The sequence below is a fragment of the Trachemys scripta genome, chromosome 17, assembly GCF_013100865.1.
Source record: "Trachemys scripta elegans isolate TJP31775 chromosome 17, CAS_Tse_1.0, whole genome shotgun sequence".
Lineage (NCBI taxonomy): Eukaryota > Metazoa > Chordata > Testudines > Emydidae > Trachemys > Trachemys scripta.
Window position 1 is genome coordinate 7,473,208 of NC_048314.1, and position 20,625 is coordinate 7,493,832.

The following is a 20,625-nucleotide window of genomic DNA, read 5'->3' on the forward strand; positions in this document are numbered from 1 at the left end:
GAATCTGTAAAAAGCAACAGAGGGTCCTGTGGCACCTTTAAGACTAACAGAAGTATTGGGAGCATAAGCTTTCGTGGGTAAGAACCTCACTTCTTCAGATGCAAGTAATGGAAATCTCCAGATTGGAGATGGAGATTTCCATTACTTGCATCTGAAGAAGTGAGGTTCTTACCCACGAAAGCTTATGCTCCCAATACTTCTGTTAGTCTTAAAGGTGCCACAGGACCCTCTGTTGCTTTTTACAGATTCAGACTAACACGGCTACCCCTTTGATACCTATACAGAAACAGGCCTTTCAGGTGAAGATAAAAGAATGGTGGCCTCTACTCCCAGTTGATTTGTTGCCTTGCCTTTGTAGATGTTAAGGATGATAAGTGGGAGGAGGGAAGAGCTTGAGTGGAAAATGATTACAGGATAAGAGGTTACCTCTGTTACCTTCAAATGCATCTCAGGATTTGCATAGGAACTTACACCAGCATCCCTGTCTTCACCAGCTTTGAAGAAGACACTTAGGGCCAGTTTACACTTGAACTTCAGCTACGTTAGGGCCCCAGGTACAAAAGAGCTGTCCCCATGCATTTTACAGTGCTGTTTGGTTTTACACCACCAGCCGGACATTGACTTTGCCCCCAAACCACCCACAAAACCTCAACTGTTTGAGATTTTGAAAAGGTTCAGGGGCACAGTGGAGCAATATAGAACCATGGTGTAACCAGGGTCGTCGACACAGCTACTGTTGCAGATAGACATTATTATTTAGTATTTGTATTTTTGTAGCGCCTAGGTGCCCCAGTCATAGGCCAGAACCCCAGCGTGCTAGGCGCTGTACAAACACAGAACAAAACAGTCTCTGCCCCCATGAATTTCCTGCACGTGAATCCTCTATACTTCAGAACACCGATGCCCAGCAGCCAGTGATTGTGTGTGAAGCACTTATGGGCACTTCTCCCTTCGCAAAGGAATCAGTAGGTTTTTCAGGTAACATGGCAGATTTGGGAATAACCCCCAATCTTTGTTCTTCCTCCAAGACAGCAGAAGAGCCAACAAGCAGAAAGGCTGCATCGATTTGGGTAGAAGGCAGTGGGGGCAGGTTGGCTGCTGTTCCTTAGGTGAACATTTCCCAGTTAGTCATGGGATTGTTCTCTTGCCTGCCTCGTCCAACCAGAGGAAAGAGTACCATAATCAGAGCCCGTGGCAGAGAAGGAGCAAATCGGGTGGCTTTTCTGTAGTAAGAATTAAGATCCAAGCAAATCTCACAAACTCATCCAAGTATGCTCAGAAGGGACACAGGAAAACCACCATGTAGGCTGGGGCATGAGGCTTGATGGCTCTTGGGCAGTTGCCTATGCCTGGTTTTGGGTATTCCCATTATATGGAAGCAATGCAAAGTGTGTGATGGTTGGCCTCTTGGCACCTCCACAATGAGGGCAAAGTTCAGAGTGTCGAATTTATTTGACCCAAAATGTGCAACATACTGTACAGCATACATTGCCCTTTCGTGCGCTGCTGCAAAGAGAGATTGAAGGGCGGGTGGGTCTGATCAGTTCTTTGGCCGCAGGGTGAAAGAGGTTGAGTCTCCAGGAGTACAGCAGTGAAACCTTTCAGTCAGCTCCGTTATTAAAGGTTCACACTTCTTCACCATCAAATGGTTTATCCAATGGGTGAAGCGGTCTTTCTGCTTGCAAACTTTCTGCAGACAAACTGACTTTTACCAACTTCTATCATAACGGGCTGAGTGAACGCGTTTCAGTCCCTGGGTTGGTTCATAGGGTGACAGCGATCACATCAGTCGTGCCCGGTGTTTATTTTCCCTGATTGGATGACGGAAACTTTATTAATAGGAAGTGGGGGTGCCAATCACTTCTGGGCAAATAGCTAATACTAAAATGCAGGCCTGGGTCCCGTTGCTGACCTGCAAATACAGGTGTTGGCGTGAAAACCAGATGTTCCCCAGTCATCCAGGGGAACAAAAGCCGGTTGGCACCAATTAGACTAAGTGGTAGGAGCAAGCAAGAAACAAGTGTGAAGATGGGTGAATCTAAAGGGACTTGAAATGCCTGAAAAGATTCCCAAATATCCCTTCTCCCCTCCCAAAATCTCGATTCAGCGGCAGCATTGCTTATTTAATGGTAGGACTGGGCACTTTCGCTCCCCCCTCCCATTAATCTGAATGTCAGCTGTCCCATTCCCTTCCAGTGTTTTTATGTGTACGTTATTGGTTCGCTTGCACTGCCTGGCTGGGGCAGCGGCCTAGAGAGATTGTGGGGTAAGTCAGGGTGAGCCAGGCTTCCATCCCTTTCTCTTGCCATTTAAGCTTCGGCTGCTGATACAGTGCAGCAGCAGACAGATGTGTGTTTGGAAGGCAGGACTTCTTTCTCTCGTTTTCTTCTTTTAGCGTTACCTAAGTGGAAGTGAAATATCTACCCGCTCATACAGAGAAGGAAATAAGAGATAAGAGATCAGTTGTAACATACGTGCCCAGATGTTACGTTTTCATTATTCTGTGTGCATCTGTATTTATAGACTCTTAGGAGCATTGCCTGCATACTGCTTTCTTGTGATGAATGTGGCCTTTATACATACACACTCTTTTTTTTGCTATATAAATATATGTATATTTTAATTTAGGTACTGAAGCGTATAAACCACCTTTGGGAGGCAGAGAGGGAGCTGGGCAGGAGAATAGTATGGAATACATGGAAGTGTCTCTTGATTCTTTGGATCTCCGAGTAAAGGGAATTCTATCTTCACAATCAGAAGGTGAGTGTCAGCTTTCTAAATATGGCCATGTACCATTTTGGTTCTTTGTTTCCTTGGTCTTATCCTCTGTATTAAGATGATGCCCCCTGGTGGCTACTGATAGGAGAATTTGAAGAGATGCATCATTAAAAAGGCAGCTAGCTAATCTCACTGAGCTCAGGGACATAGGTGGCACCGTTACTGTCTGGGCCAAGTGGTGTGCAGAACGGGGTTCAAGGGAGGGAACCCCGCTTAAATTAGGTTACTGGGTTTTGTTGATGGATTTTAAGATTGCAAACACTTCTCAGGGAGGATGCACGCCTTCATAGTTTTGGCTGACTTTTTCTCCCACGATTTTTGTCTGCCCAGTTTTGCAGCTCCCTCCTCCCTTTAAAAAAACCCTTATTTACCCAAAAAGCACCACGCCGCAGCCGTGCAGTATTCTACAGTCCTAGCCCCCAGCACTGCAGTGTGACTATTGCAAAGTGGGGTGCGTTGGATCATGACTGTAAGTACGTTCTGAGACGGGCAGGTCGACTCCCTGAGGATGGAATGCTTCTCCTACGCAGGAGGGCAGTGCCCGGGGAGCCGATTACAGGGCTGTCTGCCTGTTGGCTCCAGAGAGGCCTCTTCTAATGAGAAGGCTGCTGTTCCCAGTGCTGAATTTGTCTTGAGTCCAGCGCTTCATCATCAAACTGACTCTCCCCCACACTGTGCCGCCTTTGGAAGTCTGCCGTATTCTTTCGATCATGGGACTTCACAGAGCTGGTGGGCGTGTCCACCATGCACGGAAAGTCAATTTCTCTTCCTCCCCCAAACCCCCGTGAGCTGGTGGTGGGGGTTTTGACTGGATCCGCTGAATGTCAGAAGGGCTGTTGAAATGGCAGCTTGGACGGAGAAATGAACTGCTCCTCACCTTGTGATCCTGGCAAAGGCTCCGTTTTCTTAAGGCTTTATATGGCTTTTACACAAAAATGTACAGGGGCCTTCACCACACTGTCATGACCCATCCTTAGCTGTCTCGTTCAGCTAGTTGGCTGCAGTAGAGACAGACTTTATCCGTGGACTGTAGTGGTTCTTGGAAGCCTAATACTTACAGCTTGGGGATGTTCCTTACGAGATGAAAACAGATAGTTTTATAACCCTTAAAATAGTGTCCTCAGAGAAGAAAAAGAATGTTGATTTCATAGTGTCACCAGAGGGGAATCTCTACCGTGACCTGAGTGATTAGTATTGGTGTTTCAACCTTTGCCCAGAATAAAATAACTCCCCTTTTGAAGCTTTTTTATTTTTTAAATTCAAAAGAAGCATGATTACTTCACTTGAAGACCTAATAGCTTCCCAGGCTTGGCTCTGAAGAACAAGACAGTTTTGAATCAGCCAAGGGGATATGTATAGGAAGTTTAAAAAAAAATGTGTGTTTCTGTAACTCAAAAATGTGTAAGGAACACTGTTCAGATCAGGATTCAAATATTCCGTCCCTGGCTCAGACTAAATGTGCCAAGGAATATTTTTCAACCATGTCAGAAGCCTTTGCAAACAGAAGCCAGTGATGAAATACTTTCCTGACATTCTGCCATGCTGCTATAATGTAGCTTCAGACTTTGAACTGCAGTTGGTCAAGTTATCTGATATTTAGAGTATTGGGAGTCAGGACTCCTGCGTTCTCTATTCTCTGTCACAGGTGCACTGTGTGACTTTGGGCCAGTCACTCTTTCTGGGGTGGGGTTTTCAGTTGTCATCAGTGTCTGCTTCCATTGAAATCAGTGGTAAAATTCCCAGGGGGAGCAGAGTTAGACCAACACTGGACACTTCTGAAAACTCCACACTAAGTACCTTGGTTTCCCCCATCTGTAGGATAGGAATAAGAACAATTGCGTACCTTAGGCTTGTAAAGTGCTTTGAGAACCTTGTATGGAGAGGGCTCTAGAAGGGTAAAGCTAACATTGACCAACTGTCCCCTTTTCTTCCCTGTGAGTGTTCTCAGGAGGTAATTACAGAGCTGACTGGCTTGACTTTCGCACTGTAGGTCTCTCTAATGGCCCTGAAGCAATGGAAATGGATGGTCTTCAGGAAGTGCCTCTCTGTAGCTGTCGAATGGAAACCCCCAGAAGCCGAGAGATTACCACGTTAGCCAACAACCAGTGCATGGCAACGGAGAGCGTGGACAATGAGGTAGGAGCCCCTCCTTCAGCTTCTCTCGGCTTCCTCCCATGGAAGGGTTAGTCCCATCTGCTTCACACGCTGAGGACTCTGCCTGCTCTTTGGGGAGGGCCATTGGATGTGCTGAGTTGGTTTGACTTTGACGGCAGGAGTCTGAAGAGGTCTGTGCTGAGAACATAAGTGCACTCAGTTTACAGGCTCGTTTCCCAGCCTGGGGCAGGTCCCCAGACGAGTCCATGCAGAGGGCGGTTTGGGAGCAAATAGGACCAAGAACTCTCCTCGCTGCCCATGTATTGTAGCAGGCAAAGTGGCTGTCGGCTGCTTGAAAGCCGCCTGCCGTCCCTCCTGCTTCGGCCCTGTGACTAGGCTCTCGGGGGATATTGCTCAGCTTCAGGAGCACGTGTTGCAGCTGCACAGAAGCGCCAGTAGACTCTTCCCCCGATGGCGTGTGCAGCTCTGGTGAGAGGGGCATAGGGAGGGGAGAGAGCCAGGGAAAATAACCCCCCCCCACACACACACACACAAGGAAAGGAGCAAAAAGTTAAAGAGGGGAGGATACAAAATGAGAAGGAAAAAGAGAAAGGGAGGCAGAAGAGGGGAGAGAGGGGACAAAGGAGGCCTAGCAGCTGAATGGGGTATAGTGCAGGGAGCATCTACCAGGCCACGCAGAGGCGCTACAGCACGATAAGATCGGGACCCGCCGCTTTGTCTGAACAGCGACACCGGGCCCTTTTCTTGGGCTGGGAACACAAGCTCCAGCTCTCCATACACATCAGCCACCCACTGCCACGGTGACACCAAGCCAGCCCAGCGGTAGGGGATGGCGCTCTTGGAGAGCGAACGGAGCAGGGGCAGCAGGTGGTTCTGGGCTGCTTGTCTCAGGCTGTCCGGCTGGGCTGGCTTGTTAAAATAAAGGCTCTCCAAACCAAGTGGAATAAAATACATTCGCATGCATCAGACTGAGAACATTCAAACTGAGGAAACATGGGAGGCCGTTTCTCTTGATTACCCAGGCGCCAATACAGACCTTTCCTAGCGCTTGGAAAGCGTTTCTGGAGCAGTTGCCTGCCCACTAACTCCCACCTATACTTCCCCTCCCCTACATTACTCCTCTGCTACAAGGCTTTCTAGATCCCAGAAGCCCTGTGCTGCCTTCAGGTTCTGCTGGCTGAAAAGTGCTACGCTTGTGACTTTCAATTAACCACAGCGGAGCTCGCCTGGTTCCAGTGGTTGCCAGCAGCTCTGAAGTAAGCCCCTGATTCGTCCTCTCTGGGGAGCTTGAGAGGCACCACTTCAATCAAGAAAACAAACTGTTAAACTTCCTTTTTAATGGGATACGTTTGCCTTCCCCGCAGAACACAGCATCACTTGCACGGGGCAGGGAATCAGAATTGTTCAACTTCTTTTTCTGGGTTCTGGAAAGAATTGGGAGGGGGAGATAATTAGCCTTTCGCAGGCCACCTGTATTCCAGTCACCTACGCACACAAGTACCCCAGGGCAAAGGAATCCCCAATGCGAGACAAGAGCTAGTCATTGAAGGGAAAACATCCCTAGAGCCTTGGGGAGGAAGAGACCTGGAGTCTCATTCTCAGGGGTCTTTAGACAAGGAAGAGAGGATCTGGCAAGAAGCTATACAGTTCTCTGAGAGATCCCTTTCCCAGACAAATTGGGGGTGAGCAGGCTGAGGGAATAATGGCCACCCTTTATATTAAGGTTCTATGTTATAAAGCATTAATAAGTGGCTAATAGATGTTTTAAGCATGTTACATGACTAGTACATAGCTGGATGTTATAAGCACAACATTGGAAGGGGTTATCAAAGGTTATAAGCCACCTGTTGGCCTCTGTAACAATTGATTGTCAGTTTGATAAAAGAGCTATTAATCATTTATGTACTCTTTAAAAACTACCTGGAAATGAAACCTTAATAGAAAGTGTGACCAAGGTAACAGCAGGACTATTTAATACAGACAGGCCAACCTGCTGTATGTCTGATCAAATTTGCTTAGTCTTTAGGTAAAACGAGGGAATTCGTTCGCTAATTTTCAGCTCACTCTGAGTGAGAGGGTGCCACTTTTATTAGTGGCACTTCTGACCCAAGCAGCGGTGTTGACAGTCACGTCAGTGAGTTTTGATTTGGTAGGGATGTTTTTCACAATAGGTTGTCATGGTATTTAAGGGGTGGGGGGGAGGAGGTTTTTTGAAGGCGGTTTTTTGAAGGCGGTGCTGGAGGGGTAGAATTTAAGGAGTTGGTGAAAGTTTTGGAAACCCAAACATAACCCCATGCTGCCTAGAGCTTGGCATCCAGGAAGTGAAAATGACGAGATGTATAAGTGCGAATGCAGCAGAGGGAAGCACTGGTTTCTCTGATGTAGTAAAGCAAGCAGCATAGGTGTTGATATAGGTGATCGTGAAAATACGTTAATAACCTAAGGTAGTGGGAGAGAACATAAGGATCCTTTGAATCAGACATTGATGGCAACTCTATCCCTAGAAGGCCAGATTTATTTTTTTTAAAGGTTTCAGCACACAGTGCTCGCGCAGTGTGTTGAGCTGTTGTGAAAATCTGGCCCTTAACTTACCTGAGCATTTTCCAGCAACCTCAACAAGCGCAAGCCATAATTTAATTGCCCACTGATTCTCCCTCTGTCTCATGATGTGTTCACTTTCGAACAGTAACACGCTTTGGTGCATTAGGTCTTGTTCCCTCCGTCAATGACACCCTCCGTTTCTGGCAGAATGAGAGGGAGTGTTTGGTGACTCAAACCCAGGGGCTGCCCATTCTGCTGCTAGGGCTTGGCTCTTGCGTATTTCCAGTTATGAATTTCCTTATGAGGACTGAATGACTCTCTGGTCCATATGCATGTTAGTTAGTAAATGATGCATTTCTTCCTGTGAGAGCAGCTTTCCCTGCTCCCTATTGGATGGCTAATGCTGTCTGGCGTGCATCTGAATGGCTGTGAAGAGGCCAGGTTTCATCATGGCAATGTGCACAAGCCGAGAGGGTTGTCTGTGTTTTGGTCTCCAGTAATTGCATTTCCTTTCATTATTCCTGGTCCAGCTGGGCCGATGCACAAACAGCGTGGTGAAATATGAGCTGATGCGCCCGTCGAACAAGGTCCAGCTCTTGGTGCTGTGCGAGGACCACAGAGGGAGAATGGTGAAACACCAGTGCTGCCCTGGCTGCGGGTACTTCTGCACTGCAGTAAGTCTCTCATTTTAGCCTGGGGGGCCCCAGAGGTGCTGCGGGTGCCTAATGGAGACGCCTGCCATGCTGCCTTTCAGTGATCACACGTATCTTTTCTCCCTCTCACTGCTGGGAAATGCTGCTTCAGGTGCTGTGGCAAGGTACAGCGGCAGCTAGGTAACATACCCTGGGGTACCTTTAGCCTCCAGAGGAACTTCAAAGAATATTATTGACTGATCCAGCCTGACAGGTATACCATGTTGGAGGCCTTAAGAATTTCATGGCCGTGGGTGTCTTCCCTCCTCTCCCCCCCCCCCCACCCCACGGCTCTTTCCCATAAGGACCTTTCCCAGTTTACCTTTGTAGATTCCAAAGCCAGAAGGGACCATTGTGACCATCTACTCCGACCACCTGTGTAATACAGGGCCAGAGAACTTCCCCAAAATAATTCCTAGAGCAGATCTCTTAGAACAGGGGTGGGCAAACTACGGCCCGCGGGCCACATCCCTTTTAATCTGGCCCTCGGCTCCCGCCGGGAGCGGGGTTGGGGGCTTGCCCCACTCCGTGCAGCTCCCAGGAAGCAGCCACCATGACCCTCCTCCGGCTCCTACATAATACTCAGAGGCCCGGCCAGGCAGCTCCGCACGCTGCCCCATCCACAGATGCCGCCCCCGCAGCTCCCATTGGCCCCAGCTCCCAGCTATCCCAGAGTGCATCAGTCTGTGCCATCACAATAATGGGCTTCAGGTAACACTGGTGCCACAGAATGATGGATTCTGGGATAACTTCAAGTCATCAGGAAGTGTTGGAGGATTTTGGAGAGAGGAGAAGAAAGTCATTAGCAGCCGGTTAAGTGGCGTTCTACAGTGCACTGTTATAGGGCTTTGAGTAAACACAAAAGTCATCCTGATGTAGCTAAGTTGGTTTAGAAACTGAAGTTGCTACATTGGTGTAACCCCTTGCATGGGTTCTCTGAGGCTACATCTACACTACAGGGGGGGTCAATTTAAGATACGCAAATTCAGCTATGCGAATAGCGTAGCTGAATTCGACGTATCGCAGCCGACTTACCCCACTGTAGGGACGGCGGCAAAATCGACCTCTGCGGCTTCCCGTCGACAGCGCTTACTCCCACCTCCGCTGGTGGAGTAAGAGCGTCGATTCAGGGATCGATTGGGACGCGATAAATCGATCCCCAAGAGGTCGATTTCTACCCGCCGATTCAGGCGGGTAGTGTAGACCCAGCTTGAGATTGGTTTAGGAGTGTAGTTCTGTGTAGGTAAGGCCAGGCATTAACTCCATTGTCAGTGTAGCTTTACAGCACATCTGTAAGCGAAGGCCTGCACTAGAGGTCAATTGTCAGATTTTCTTAGTGTGCAGACCTGTCATCTTGACATGTGCCCCTTTTGCTTTTGGGAGCATTGTGTGCACAGAGAGAGCATCCACTGGGAAAGGGGAAGTGTGACTCCAATGTAGAAGCCATTACAACATGCCATATAGTAGAGCTTGTGTTTCTAGAAACACCAGCAAGAGTTTTGATGTTGGGAGATGTTAGAGCAGAGAGCGGGGAACCAAGACTCCTGGGTTCTGTTACCAGATCGGTTAGTGGCTTGGTTTGTAATCCTAACCAGTCAGTTGTTTCTCATTGCTGCTGTTCTGTTCATCTGTAGAATGGTGATAATTCTGGCCTTCCTTCCCGGCGTGTGCTGGTGATACTAAAGCGATACTAAAGGTGATAGTAAAGAGAAGGGCGAAGAACATTATTATTTATGACTGAACATGTGAACTACTTCTGTGTGTTCTTTCCCCCCAGGGCACTTTCATGGAGTGTCAGCCTGAAAGCAGCATTTCCCACCGTTTCCACAAGAACTGTGCCTCCCAGGTTAATGACACGAGCTACTGCCCGCACTGCGGGGAAGAGGCCTCGAAGGCGAAGGAGGTGACGATAGCAAAAGCAGACACGACCTCCACAGTGTTGCTGACCTACGAGCAGGAGAAGCCAGTGGCTCTGGAGGGAAGGGCAGACACCACCACAGGGAGGTGAGTTGCTGCTCAGTGGAAGCATCGGGCCCTCCATTGTGCCTTGATTTATGTCTGAAACCCACCACCACCACCACCACTTCATGGATCAAGTAGGTTCCTGGTTCTTGTCTTATGTGCCAAATACAGCAGCTGGAAGCTGAAGGCTGGACCAGGATGATGCACTAGACGTCCACCTCTGAAGACCTGGCCTCCCATGTCACAAGTTAAATGAGTTCTTGGTGTCAGTCCAGTCCCCAGAGACATTTGTCCACCTCATAAAACCACTATGTAATTCAGCACATCTTGCATTCTGCTCGAGAGAGGCCCAACATTAGCAGGGAGAGCTGCAGGGACTGGGGTGGATTGGCAGAGCTGCGTGAGGAGCCTAGGACTGGATTAGTAGTGGGTGTCTGCAGGTCAGGATTGGGGTTAGCAGATATCATCTCCGAGAGCAAGCTTACATAGCACTGGACCATAACACATGTGGCTCCAACCAACCAGCATGTGTGCATAGAGAAAATCCGAGTGAGACGCAAATCACCACCTGTTCTGGAAGTCTTCAGTATTGAGCAGCGCTTAAGAGAGATCCTAAATCTTGAGGTTTATCTGAACGTGTGCTAATGATCTTTGTCATTTGCTCTCTGCCCCATGCTGCAGTAGTAGCTGTGTCCCCAGATATGTTACACAGAGCACAACTACTCTAATGAGAGGGTAATGTTACTTCTGGTCCGAGGAGAATTCTGGCCAAGAGGCCACTTTTCAAAATTGTTTAAGGCATTTGCATTTAAAACTCGTTTTCTTTCCTTATTTGGCATAAGATGTATGTGCTCTTGTCTGGGTTTAATGCTTACGTTTGTGTCTCTTTCTCTCTCACTTCAGTGGCATTGGAACACAGTTGTCTGAGGAAGACAAGCCAGAGAGTTTGGCTACCGAGGGGTTTGATTTGGCTGGGTCTTCTGTTTTTGTGAAGCCTGCCACTGGCCTGCCTCAGGGACCAGTTAAAGAAACCTTGGAAAGCGCTTTGATTGCCCTGGATTCAGAAAAGTAAGAACCTGCCCCCGAGTCTCTCCAGTGCCACCCTGGTTCATTGGGCTGGAACAAACCAGGATTTAGTCTCTTTGGGCTTTGAGGCCCACTTGAACCCAGTGTGTTTCTATTCAGATCGGTCATTCTCCACTGAGGATTGTGGATTCTGAGCCCAGCTTCTGCTGCCTCCATCATGCTGATGGATTTGCTAGTGGGGATTAGTCTGCCTTCCCACAGACCGGACTACCAAGGTTGACCTACCAGGGATCCCCATTCAAACTCTTAGCACACCAACAAGAGTGAACCCCAAAGTCAGGAGCTCCCTCTGTCTGGCTCCTTTGAGCCTTCTCCCTTCAGACAGTTGCCTAAATAGAACCATCCTACTAGATATTCCGAGGAGCCCGGAGTCCTCCAAAAACAAGGTAATTAATGGCTGCTGTTAGCAGCCATGGTAGAGGTCTGTTGAGCAGCTGAACCCCGTGGAACGGTCACACGAAAGGTATTGCTAAAGGAGTCGCGGGGAGAAAATGCTGCTTCCTGTCTCAAACGCCTCGCTCTGTGTGCGCAGCCGTGTGACCCTGGTCACACACTGCTTGAGTGGGTGTGGTAAAAAGCCGAGCGCTTGCAGGAGCTGCATTCTCTCGCTTTCAGCGAGGGACATCCACTGGGTGAACCCAAAGACTCTGTCTAGTGGGCTCGGGAATAGGGCTGTCCATGGTATGTCTGAAGCGGCTTGGCAGAGGGTGGTAGTAAGGTGCCCTTCAAGGAGAGCAGATGCACGTGGTCCTTCCTGATATTCCTTAGGAACAGATTTCTGGAATGAACTGATGGCAGTCAGGAGAAGACAGAACTCTTGGGATTTTTCTTTAAGAGTAAATAATAAGCCTGTTTCCTCCCTGCTACAGACCCAAGAAGTTACGGTTCCACCCGAAGCAGCTGTACTTCTCTGCCAGGCAAGGGGAACTTCAGAAGGTCCTGCTTATGTTGGGTACGTGGATCCTTCCCAGAAAGTGCTAGTTCGGCAGTATTCCAGCTCCTGCAAGTCAATTGCCACAGTGCAGTTCCCTACTTTGCATTCCCCGTTGGCCCAGGTGGGAGGGTGTTGGAAGCTGAAATCAGTTTTGCCAATAACTTATTGTTGGCAGTTGTTTCTCCTCTCTCATATGTGGACCCATCTGAGTTTCCATCTGAATGTGGACACCGTTTTATACAGATGCCCATCCTTAACTGCCCTCAAACACCCTCCATGTAATTTTCCAAACTGTCGCAATCTGCCTAGCCTCATAACGAGTGGGGGGATGTTTACATGCGGTAAGGAGGGTGTTTTAAATTAATACTCTCAGTGAGTTTGCAGAGAATGAAAGATCCTCAGTGTGCAAAGCTTTATTATTAAGGTGCTTAATAAACTGCAGTTGGAGGATAATTTTGAGATTCTGAAGTTGCTTTTATCACTGATCACATGGGAATATTTGCTCTTTTTGTTTTGGTTGCAGGACACTGTTGAGTAGTTTTTTCTATTGATTGTGTTCGTTCCTCTCCAGTGTTTTGCAATACACTTTTGCAAATACTTTCAGTTTTTTTCTTTTAACAAACACCTTTGTCCTTTTGGCAAATATTGACTTCATTGTCTGAGTCCTCGGTAGTAGTGAAATTGGATTCACTGGTGTTTTGTGTAACTACGACTTCATCCTACATACCATATTGTCATGCCCAGACATTATTGGCTGGCCATCATCATCATCTGTCAGTTTCTGCACAGCTGGACCAGATCTTCAGCTGGTGTTAATTGGAGTAGCTTTATTGACTTCAGTGGAGCCCAGTGTTTACAGAGACAGAAGAGGAGTGCTAGTGATCCATCAAGGACTTGTTGGTGGTCCAGAGAGAGCAAGCTGGTCACATGCTGTTGGCTTCTCCCTGGCTGCAGTGGTTAAAGTACTATCCTAGAACTTGGGTTCAATTCTCTGCTCTGCCACAGACTTCTTATGTGACCTTGGGCAAGGCACTCAGTTTCCCATCTGTAAAGTGGGGATAATAGCACGGCCCTACCTCACAGAAGATAAATATGTTAGAGACCATGAAGCACTTTGAGATCTACTGATGAAAAGCACTATATCAGAGTTAGGTGATGGTGGTATTATTATTGTAAAAGACGCTACAGATGGAGAAGTGATAGGGAAATTATTTAATCCATGTCAACAACTGCTGTTGTCGCCATCAGGATGTTAGAGAATTGTGAATGAGAGGGGAGGTGGCATGCAGGACAGAAAATGGGAAGAGAGGCAGCCATGAGACCGTCTCTTGTGTTAAAAGGTAGTTCCCATCGTATCGGAGAACTGCCTGGTCTACAAAACTAGTCACTCTGGGGTTTCATTGTTTTAGCACTTGGTGATAGCAAGGATGTAACAACAATTTAATTTAAGCTCCCAAGCGAGATTGGTGGCAGTTCACTGGTGGTGATTCTGCTGATCTCTGTAGCCCAGCTGGAGAAGAGTCTCTGTTTGTTTTTCAGTGGACGGGATTGATCCCAACTTCAAAATGGAGCACCAGAATAAGAGAACCCCTCTTCACGCTGCTGCAGAATCCGGGCACGTGGACATCTGCCACATGCTGATTCAGGTTCATCTCCATTTGTATTCTTCAAATCAAGAGGCTTCTCTCCATGCCCTGTCTTCCTACCCTCCATGGCTGAAAAACATTTGGGAATTAACCTACTGAGCCTTTACCTTCCATTATACCCCTTTAATCTCAGGATTTGCTGTCCGTCCGCCCCCCTCACCCTCCCCCCGGCTCAGTGCTTCCATTGCAAATCAAAGGCACTGTAAATAATAGTGCATTCTTCTTTTGGTCTGTTGAGTGTGAATTGATGGGATTTGGACACTAATACGTTTGTATATAGGTAGACACGTGGTTAACGCCAAGAACCGGAGTACAAAAAAATGCTTTGCATTGGAACCCTCTTAAAGGAATGTTTTTAAAATAGTGGGCTTTTTAAACTTGTACGAAAGTAAAGCAAAATGAATAGGCCCATGTTTTCAAAGTGGCCGGTGATTTTGGGTGCCCAATTTGAGAGACTTCAAAGGGGCTTGATTTTCAGAAAGCGCTTAGCCGCCTGTGCTCTGAAAATGAAGCTCCTGAAGGTGTCTCAAGTTGAGCACCCAAAAATAGAGGCACGCAAAATCAGTGGTCACTTTTTAAAATGTGCACCTTAATCCTGCTCCTTTTATCCAGGTGAGTTGTCCTGTTTGAAGTCAGTGGAACTACTTGCATGGGTAAGGCCTTGCAATGAATCACAGGAATAAAATCTGGTAGAAGAATAACTCTGTTAAAGGGATGAGCATGTCAGGAGGATGGAGCATGGGGACAAGTCCATCATCTCATGCATTTCCTACTGCAAGGCTGTTGCGACAACACAATACTGAGGCAGTAACATCCCCTGCTCCCCTAACCTGAAACACGCCTTCCACAGTGGGAATGGGGTGTTTTAGAGCTTTAAAAGCATAAAAACAAAGGGCTCTACTGATGGATAGCTGGAAGCAGTGGGCCCCCTTTTACGTGCAAAGATGAATCTGGGTCGGTCTGTTACTGCTGTAGATCGGCCTTCTCTTAACAACCACAAAATCCAAGGATTGTGCCTGCCTCTGAATTGTAGAATTTGGGTTGGTTGGTTTGTTTTTTGCTTGTTTTGAAGCAGCTTGTGTGTTATTGGGCAAAGCATAGGGAATAAACAGGCCAAATGCTTTGCACAGTACCCTTCTGACAACAAATAACGGTAGGATTTTCCCAAGCAGCTCCACATTGGCCTAACTCGGCTCTCATGGAAGGCAATGGAAATTTTACTGTTGACTTCAGTGGGAGCGGTCCTCCCAGTGCTGAGCGCTTTGAAAAACCCTATCCTCACTATGTGAACAGGTCGTTCCAGAGCAGCCTGTGATGGATAGGGAGGGGATCGCTCTTTGTTTCCTCGTCCCCATGGAGTTGATGGGCTCTTGGAAATAGAGAACTTCTCTTTGGATTTAGAGGACATGGAGATTTTTGAGGTATTGTACAGATGATCAGAGACAAGCTGTGAATTCTACAGCGGCACAGAATGAGTTAATAACCGTGACCATCTAAGTCCAGATGTGCGTTCCTTTGAGTTCCCAGTTTCTGAATATGGAAGAGAGCAAATAATGTGATTCTCGGAAAGAGATCAGCTTTGACTCCCCCTCTTCCCCATCATTTTTCTTTATGTGGGTGAATCATTCTCTCAATAGACAACGTGCTGGCAAATCTGTATTCCCATACCCTGCCGTTGATAAACAGGAGCTATTATAATGGCTGTTGTGTTTACCTTGGCCATTTAACAGGCTGGTGCTAACATAGACACCTGCTCGGAGGACCAGAGGACCCCGCTGATGGAGGCAGCAGAGAATAACCATCTGGATGCTGTGAAGTACCTTATCAAGGCTGGAGCATTGGTAGATCCCAAGGTAGCCGTTGATTCCTCGTTTTCTTCTTGAGTGGCCGGTCAGGCTTTCCTTCCCTTTCTTGAAGGGTTTGAGTCTGGATGCAAGTTCCCAGCTCGAGGGGAAGGGGGCCTCTATAATTTGGGTCGGGCTGGCTGGTGGTAATCATTTTTTTAAAATGATTTAACACCTAGATTGCAAGCTCTTTGGGGCAAGGACTGTCTCTTACTACCTAAGTGTACGATGGGGATCTGCTCCATGTTTGGGGCTTCTGGATGCATAAAATAATGAATAACAATTAATAGTTGGTTCTGAATTCCATGGGCACAAAGAGAGTTCTGATTTTTAACCTCTGGTTTTGTGCTCCATTAACTCAGCACTAGGCTTTTGGGGGCAGTTTTTTAAACAGGCCTCTAATTAGGTGCCTACAAATCAACTGAAGGTGAAAGAGAGAGGATGTAGCTGTCCAAGTACCTAATTGTGTAGCAGTTTGCAAGTGCAGTGGCAAAATCAGAAGCTGTCCTTTAATTTAAACAAATACAATAAAAGTGTGGCTGGCCAGCTGCCCGTAACATGCTCTGTTTGCTTCAGCCCTCTTGTAAAATACATGGACGGATTATTAGTGTTGTAAATCAGATGCCATTTGGAGCCCTCCTCGCCACAAACTTCATATAGTTACCACCCGCTCACTTCAGCTCGCTGCCTGTGCTATCACTAAGGAATGGAGCAGTATAGTGATGATGCTTTGCCCACTGAGGAGCTGGCCTATGTCTGTGGGATTACCCTGCTTGCAGGCTACAAGAGGCCAAATGCAGTCTGTCATCGGGCCTTTGACAATTCCCCTGGAGACCTTCTCCAACGTGTGGGGGCGTGTGCAGGTTCAAACTAGCTGGTGCCGGGGGCATCCCCAAGCAGTTGCCAAACGCCGGTCGTGTGATTTAATAATGGCACAGTGCAAAGAGATTTTTTTTTTTTTAATAAAGGTAAAGGAAAAAAAACCCTTATCCTAACCAGCAAAAGTAAATTAGAACTGTTACAACCCTGGGATCGTTATTGAAATTCAATAATTCCTGAAGTTTATTGCGTTAATTAGTTTCCTGTACAATATTAGTCATGTTTGAAAATAGCAGCCTTGCTACATCAACTGGGGTTCTTTTGCAGAGAGACAGAAATGCTAGCTGCTGCTTCTCTGCCCTCCCCTCGCTGAGAGAGAGGGATTGTCAAGCAAGAAAGGGGCAACTAATGACCAAGGGCATTCCTGGGTCCCCCTGCGAACTGCTGCTGTTCCTGTCAGAGGGACATCCTGGTCCCATTGAAGTCAGTGGGAGTTTAATATTAACTGTGCCTGCTCTCACACAGGTGTATTGAGAGACTACAATTACCTCTTGTTAATCTTAGCAGAAAGGTGCTGGTGTTAGCCAGTGTCATACATAGCTACAAGCCTTTTGTGCTTATGCTAACTATGAACCAGATTCCCAGCATGCTTTTCACTTATGTCAAGGTTGCAGTGAACTTTGTGCAACCACTGTTCTTTGTATGTGCGGAACCTGTCAGGAGTAAGATACACCATTGATTATTAACACCGTGCTCATGGACACTTGTGTATAGGGACTTTTGGGACACTTTAGAGAGAGTAAAAATGTCCTCTTTGCTCTGAGGCGCTTCACAGTGTAAACTGTCTAAAACCTCACTTCCCCCATAAGAACGGCCATGCTGGGTCAAACCAAGGGTCTATCTAGCCCAGTATCCAGTCTTCCAACAGTGGCCAGTGCCAAGTGCCCCAGAGGGAGTGAACAGAACAGGTAATCATCAAGTGATCCATCCCCTGTCGCTCATTCTCAGCTTCTTGCAAACAGAGGCTAGGGACACCATCCCTGCCCATCCTGGCTAATAGCCATTGGCGGACCTATCCTCCATGAATTTATCTAGCTCTTTTTTTTTTAACCCTCTTATAGTCTTGGCCTTCACAACATCCCCATCCAATTAAATTGCCCTCCCTCCAGGCATTGTCTGTGAGGCACCTGTGCTCTCTGTATTGGACTCCTATTTGGGAGGGTGTCCTCACTCTTGTGGGCCAAAGAGGTGCTCCTATGTTGAAGTGTGTTGCTTTTTGTGGGTTTAATTTGAAGGGTTGAATTGTGGTTCAAATTGGGGGAGAGGTGGTTGCTTTTTATTTTTCATTTATTTTCAACCCCTCGGGGCTTGCTCTGGATTGAGTTTGTGTGAGGTAAAATTTTGGGTTCTCCAGAGCACGGCTGGTTTCTGATTTTATGCTGTGGGTCTCTCCCCTCCCACCATCACTCACACCCCAGCCCTCCAACCTTTCCATCCTGTAGAAGACCCCCGTACTCGAAGACCCCAAAGGGGGTTTTGCTTTCAAAACTTGATCTGAGTTTCTCCTCAGCATTTCCAGACCCTCTTTCAGGCCTTGTCTCTATGGGGACCCCGTGTGGTTCCAGTGTAGAGGTGCCGGGGCAGCCCCCTGTGTGGACATACTGCACTGCTGGGAGAAGTGGCTTGTACTGAGTTGCTGCATTGGGCTAGCAACTGGGGATAAAAAAAACCCAGGTGTTGGCAAAGCCTTAAGTTTCTGGTTGAGATTGTCTCTCCCAGGGGGGCCCTGCTGACGTAAGGGGCCTTATGGGCAGAGTTGCAGCCTGTGCTGAAGCTCTGCCTATGTAAAGGAGAGAATTCTCCCCCACCCTTCCTGCCCCTCTGGCTCCAGCGGGGGAGCAATAGGGGGCAGCTGTATGGAGAGGGAGGGGGAAGAAAACCACCATCAGCAGATGGAGCGGGGGAGCAGCAGACAGCCAGCACTGCAATCTCTGCAAAGCTCTCAGGAGAGCCTTTTCATCCAAGGCCCTTCTCCTCCTCCCAGCCCCCACCTGTGCTTCCTAGTGCTGGCTTGTCAGGGCTTCGCTTAACACCCTACTGTCACCCTACTGGGGGCTGGCTGCGGCTGCTGTCCCTCCCTCCTGACGTCCGCAGCAGGAGGGGCCAGGGGGCTCTCCCAGCTCCCGACCTGTGCTCCGACCACTAGCCTGTCTCTTTCTGACATACCCCAGTGCGGCTGTTGTAACACCAACAATGTCCGACGCCGGGGAGGGCGGGAGATGATTTTCCTTGAGTTGTTCTGTGGTTTTGTTGCTCAGGATGCTGAGGGCTCCACGTGTCTGCACTTGGCTGCCAAGAAAGGGCATTACGACGTAGTTCAGTACCTTCTCTCCAACGGGCAGATGGACGTCAACTGCCAGGTAAGGCCCTTCTGCGCGGTTCCTGAGCAAGACCAGGTGCTTTCCGCGGCTCAGGAACTGGGGTCTGTCCCTGCAGTCTCAGCAGCGCTCCGCATGGTTACTCAGACACTGCTGGGCCGGTCTGGAGAAACAAACGTGCTTAGCTAATGGGGCCGTGATCCATCAATAATCTGATCCTACCTTTCCAGCCTTCAAGGCCACCACAGAGAGACCCTCCTCCTCAGCCTCCCTTCCACACACGTCGGGCAGCCCAGCCCACTCACCAGCAGACAGCTGTGCTCTGTGCTGCTTCTGACTCTTTCGATTCCCTGCTTCCTCTAGGCCTCTGCTGATCCTGGGGCCTTTATCTCAAGGGTCTGTTCATAGAGAACTCCGTCTGCCCCTGCGGGCGCGTCTCACAACCCCACCTCCCAGCAATGGGACCAGAGAGGAAGCTGACTTGGGGCCCATTTGAGCTGTCCTGCAGAGGGTGGGGGGCAGCCGGCAGCTAAGCCATTTTCAATAGGACATCCAGCCATAAGGCGTGCAGCAACACTGCCTTCCCCATGCCTTCTTCCAGGCCCGTTCTGGGCTGCTCGTTGGGCCTTATATACGTGACTGGCAGCTCCCCTGGTGCCTTGGCAGTCAACCCAATTCAGATGTAGGTTTGGGCTCTGATGCTACAATCTTATCTGCACAGACGGGCCCTTTCTCCCCCACCCCCAGAGACCCATTTGCAGTCGGTGGTGCGACGCCGGGATGCAGGAGTGGGGCGGATGGGGTTGAACCACACTGTGCTGTGCGTGAATGACAACAGGGTTTTCTCCACAACCATTTACAATCCCGTGGTGGCCTGAGACAAAGGGGGTCAGTAGCTTCCTTTGCGAGGAGCTGCCTGTCGCGGCTGCAGCCCACGGGGCCAGTGGAAATCAAGGCAGGCGCTGCTTTGTCCATGCTGTGTGTGTCTCATGCACTCCCCTCCCCTCCCAGGACGACGGAGGCTGGACGCCCATGATCTGGGCCACCGAATACAAGCACGTTGAACTGGTGAAGCTATTGCTGTCCAAGGGGTCGGACATTAATATTCGAGACAACGTAAGACTTACCGGAGTTGGGGTTTTTAGTACATAAATGATGATCTTTATTGAAAAGTTCCCCAAACCAGTAACGCCAAGCCCCTCGGAAAGGACAGTAGGGAGCAGTGGGTTTGATAGCCAGTCCAACACGGGAGGTGAGCGTGTGAGGCGCGAGCAGCCGCATTGCTTGCACTTTAGGTAGGTCCTTGCAGGACAGTCTGCTAGCCTTCAACTCCAAGTATTTCCCCCTACGGTATTTAAAAATCATGTCCATAGTGTCTCTCCTGTTCCACGTCGTAGTAAGTCCTGTGCCCAGTCGTGTCCGCAGGGTGGGGCCCACACAGAGTACCACACGTTACGTGCCCCAGAGAGCTTGCACTCTGGGGACTTGACTTGCAGAAGTGCTGAGTAGCTTCCGCTCCAAATAAAGTGAATGGGAGCTGCAGGGGCTAAGCGCCTCTGAGGATCAGGCCTTTGGAGTCCGATTCTGCAAACCCTTCCTCATGTGAGAAGTTGCAGATGGGACTGCTTGCCTGAGCGAAGGCCAGTCACCTGGAACCACGTTCTCTGATCGGAAAGATAAAACATGGGGCAGCGATTAGGGAGCATGTGCGGGGATGGTTGGGGAGGAGGGAGAAGGCAGTGTCCAGTCCCCCATCTAGGAGATGGGTCAGACCTCCCACTGCTCCTTTTATTGATTGATTGCAACGTCTTTCCCATTTGCCCACTCTGC

The 20,625-nt window shown here is 48.6% G+C and overlaps 1 protein-coding gene across 10 annotated transcripts in view; it reads left to right on the forward strand.

Annotated features, from left to right (window-relative positions):
• Window positions 1-20,625, forward strand: part of EHMT1 (euchromatic histone lysine methyltransferase 1) — a 163,107-nt gene that overhangs the window by 113,324 nt on the left and 29,158 nt on the right. For 9 of the 10 annotated variants that reach the window (XR_004648453.1, XM_034793328.1, XM_034793330.1 and 6 more), the window contains 11 exons: window positions 2,629-2,760; window positions 4,769-4,914; window positions 7,965-8,108; window positions 9,904-10,130; window positions 10,992-11,156; window positions 12,044-12,126; window positions 13,648-13,754; window positions 15,485-15,607; window positions 16,745-16,900; window positions 18,736-18,837; window positions 19,807-19,911. Coding sequence is in view for 9 of the 10 variants with exons in the window: in XM_034793328.1 (XP_034649219.1) it covers window positions 2,629-2,760; window positions 4,769-4,914; window positions 7,965-8,108; window positions 9,904-10,130; window positions 10,992-11,156; window positions 12,044-12,126; window positions 13,648-13,754; window positions 15,485-15,607; window positions 16,745-16,900; window positions 18,736-18,837; window positions 19,807-19,911 (1,490 nt within the window). In the remaining variant the exon portion in view is untranslated. The remainder of the gene's footprint in view (window positions 1-2,628; window positions 2,761-4,768; window positions 4,915-7,964; window positions 8,109-9,903; window positions 10,131-10,991; window positions 11,157-12,043; window positions 12,127-13,647; window positions 13,755-15,484; window positions 15,608-16,744; window positions 16,901-18,735; window positions 18,838-19,806; window positions 19,912-20,625) is intronic. The other variant, XM_034793334.1, reaches the window with a different exon arrangement.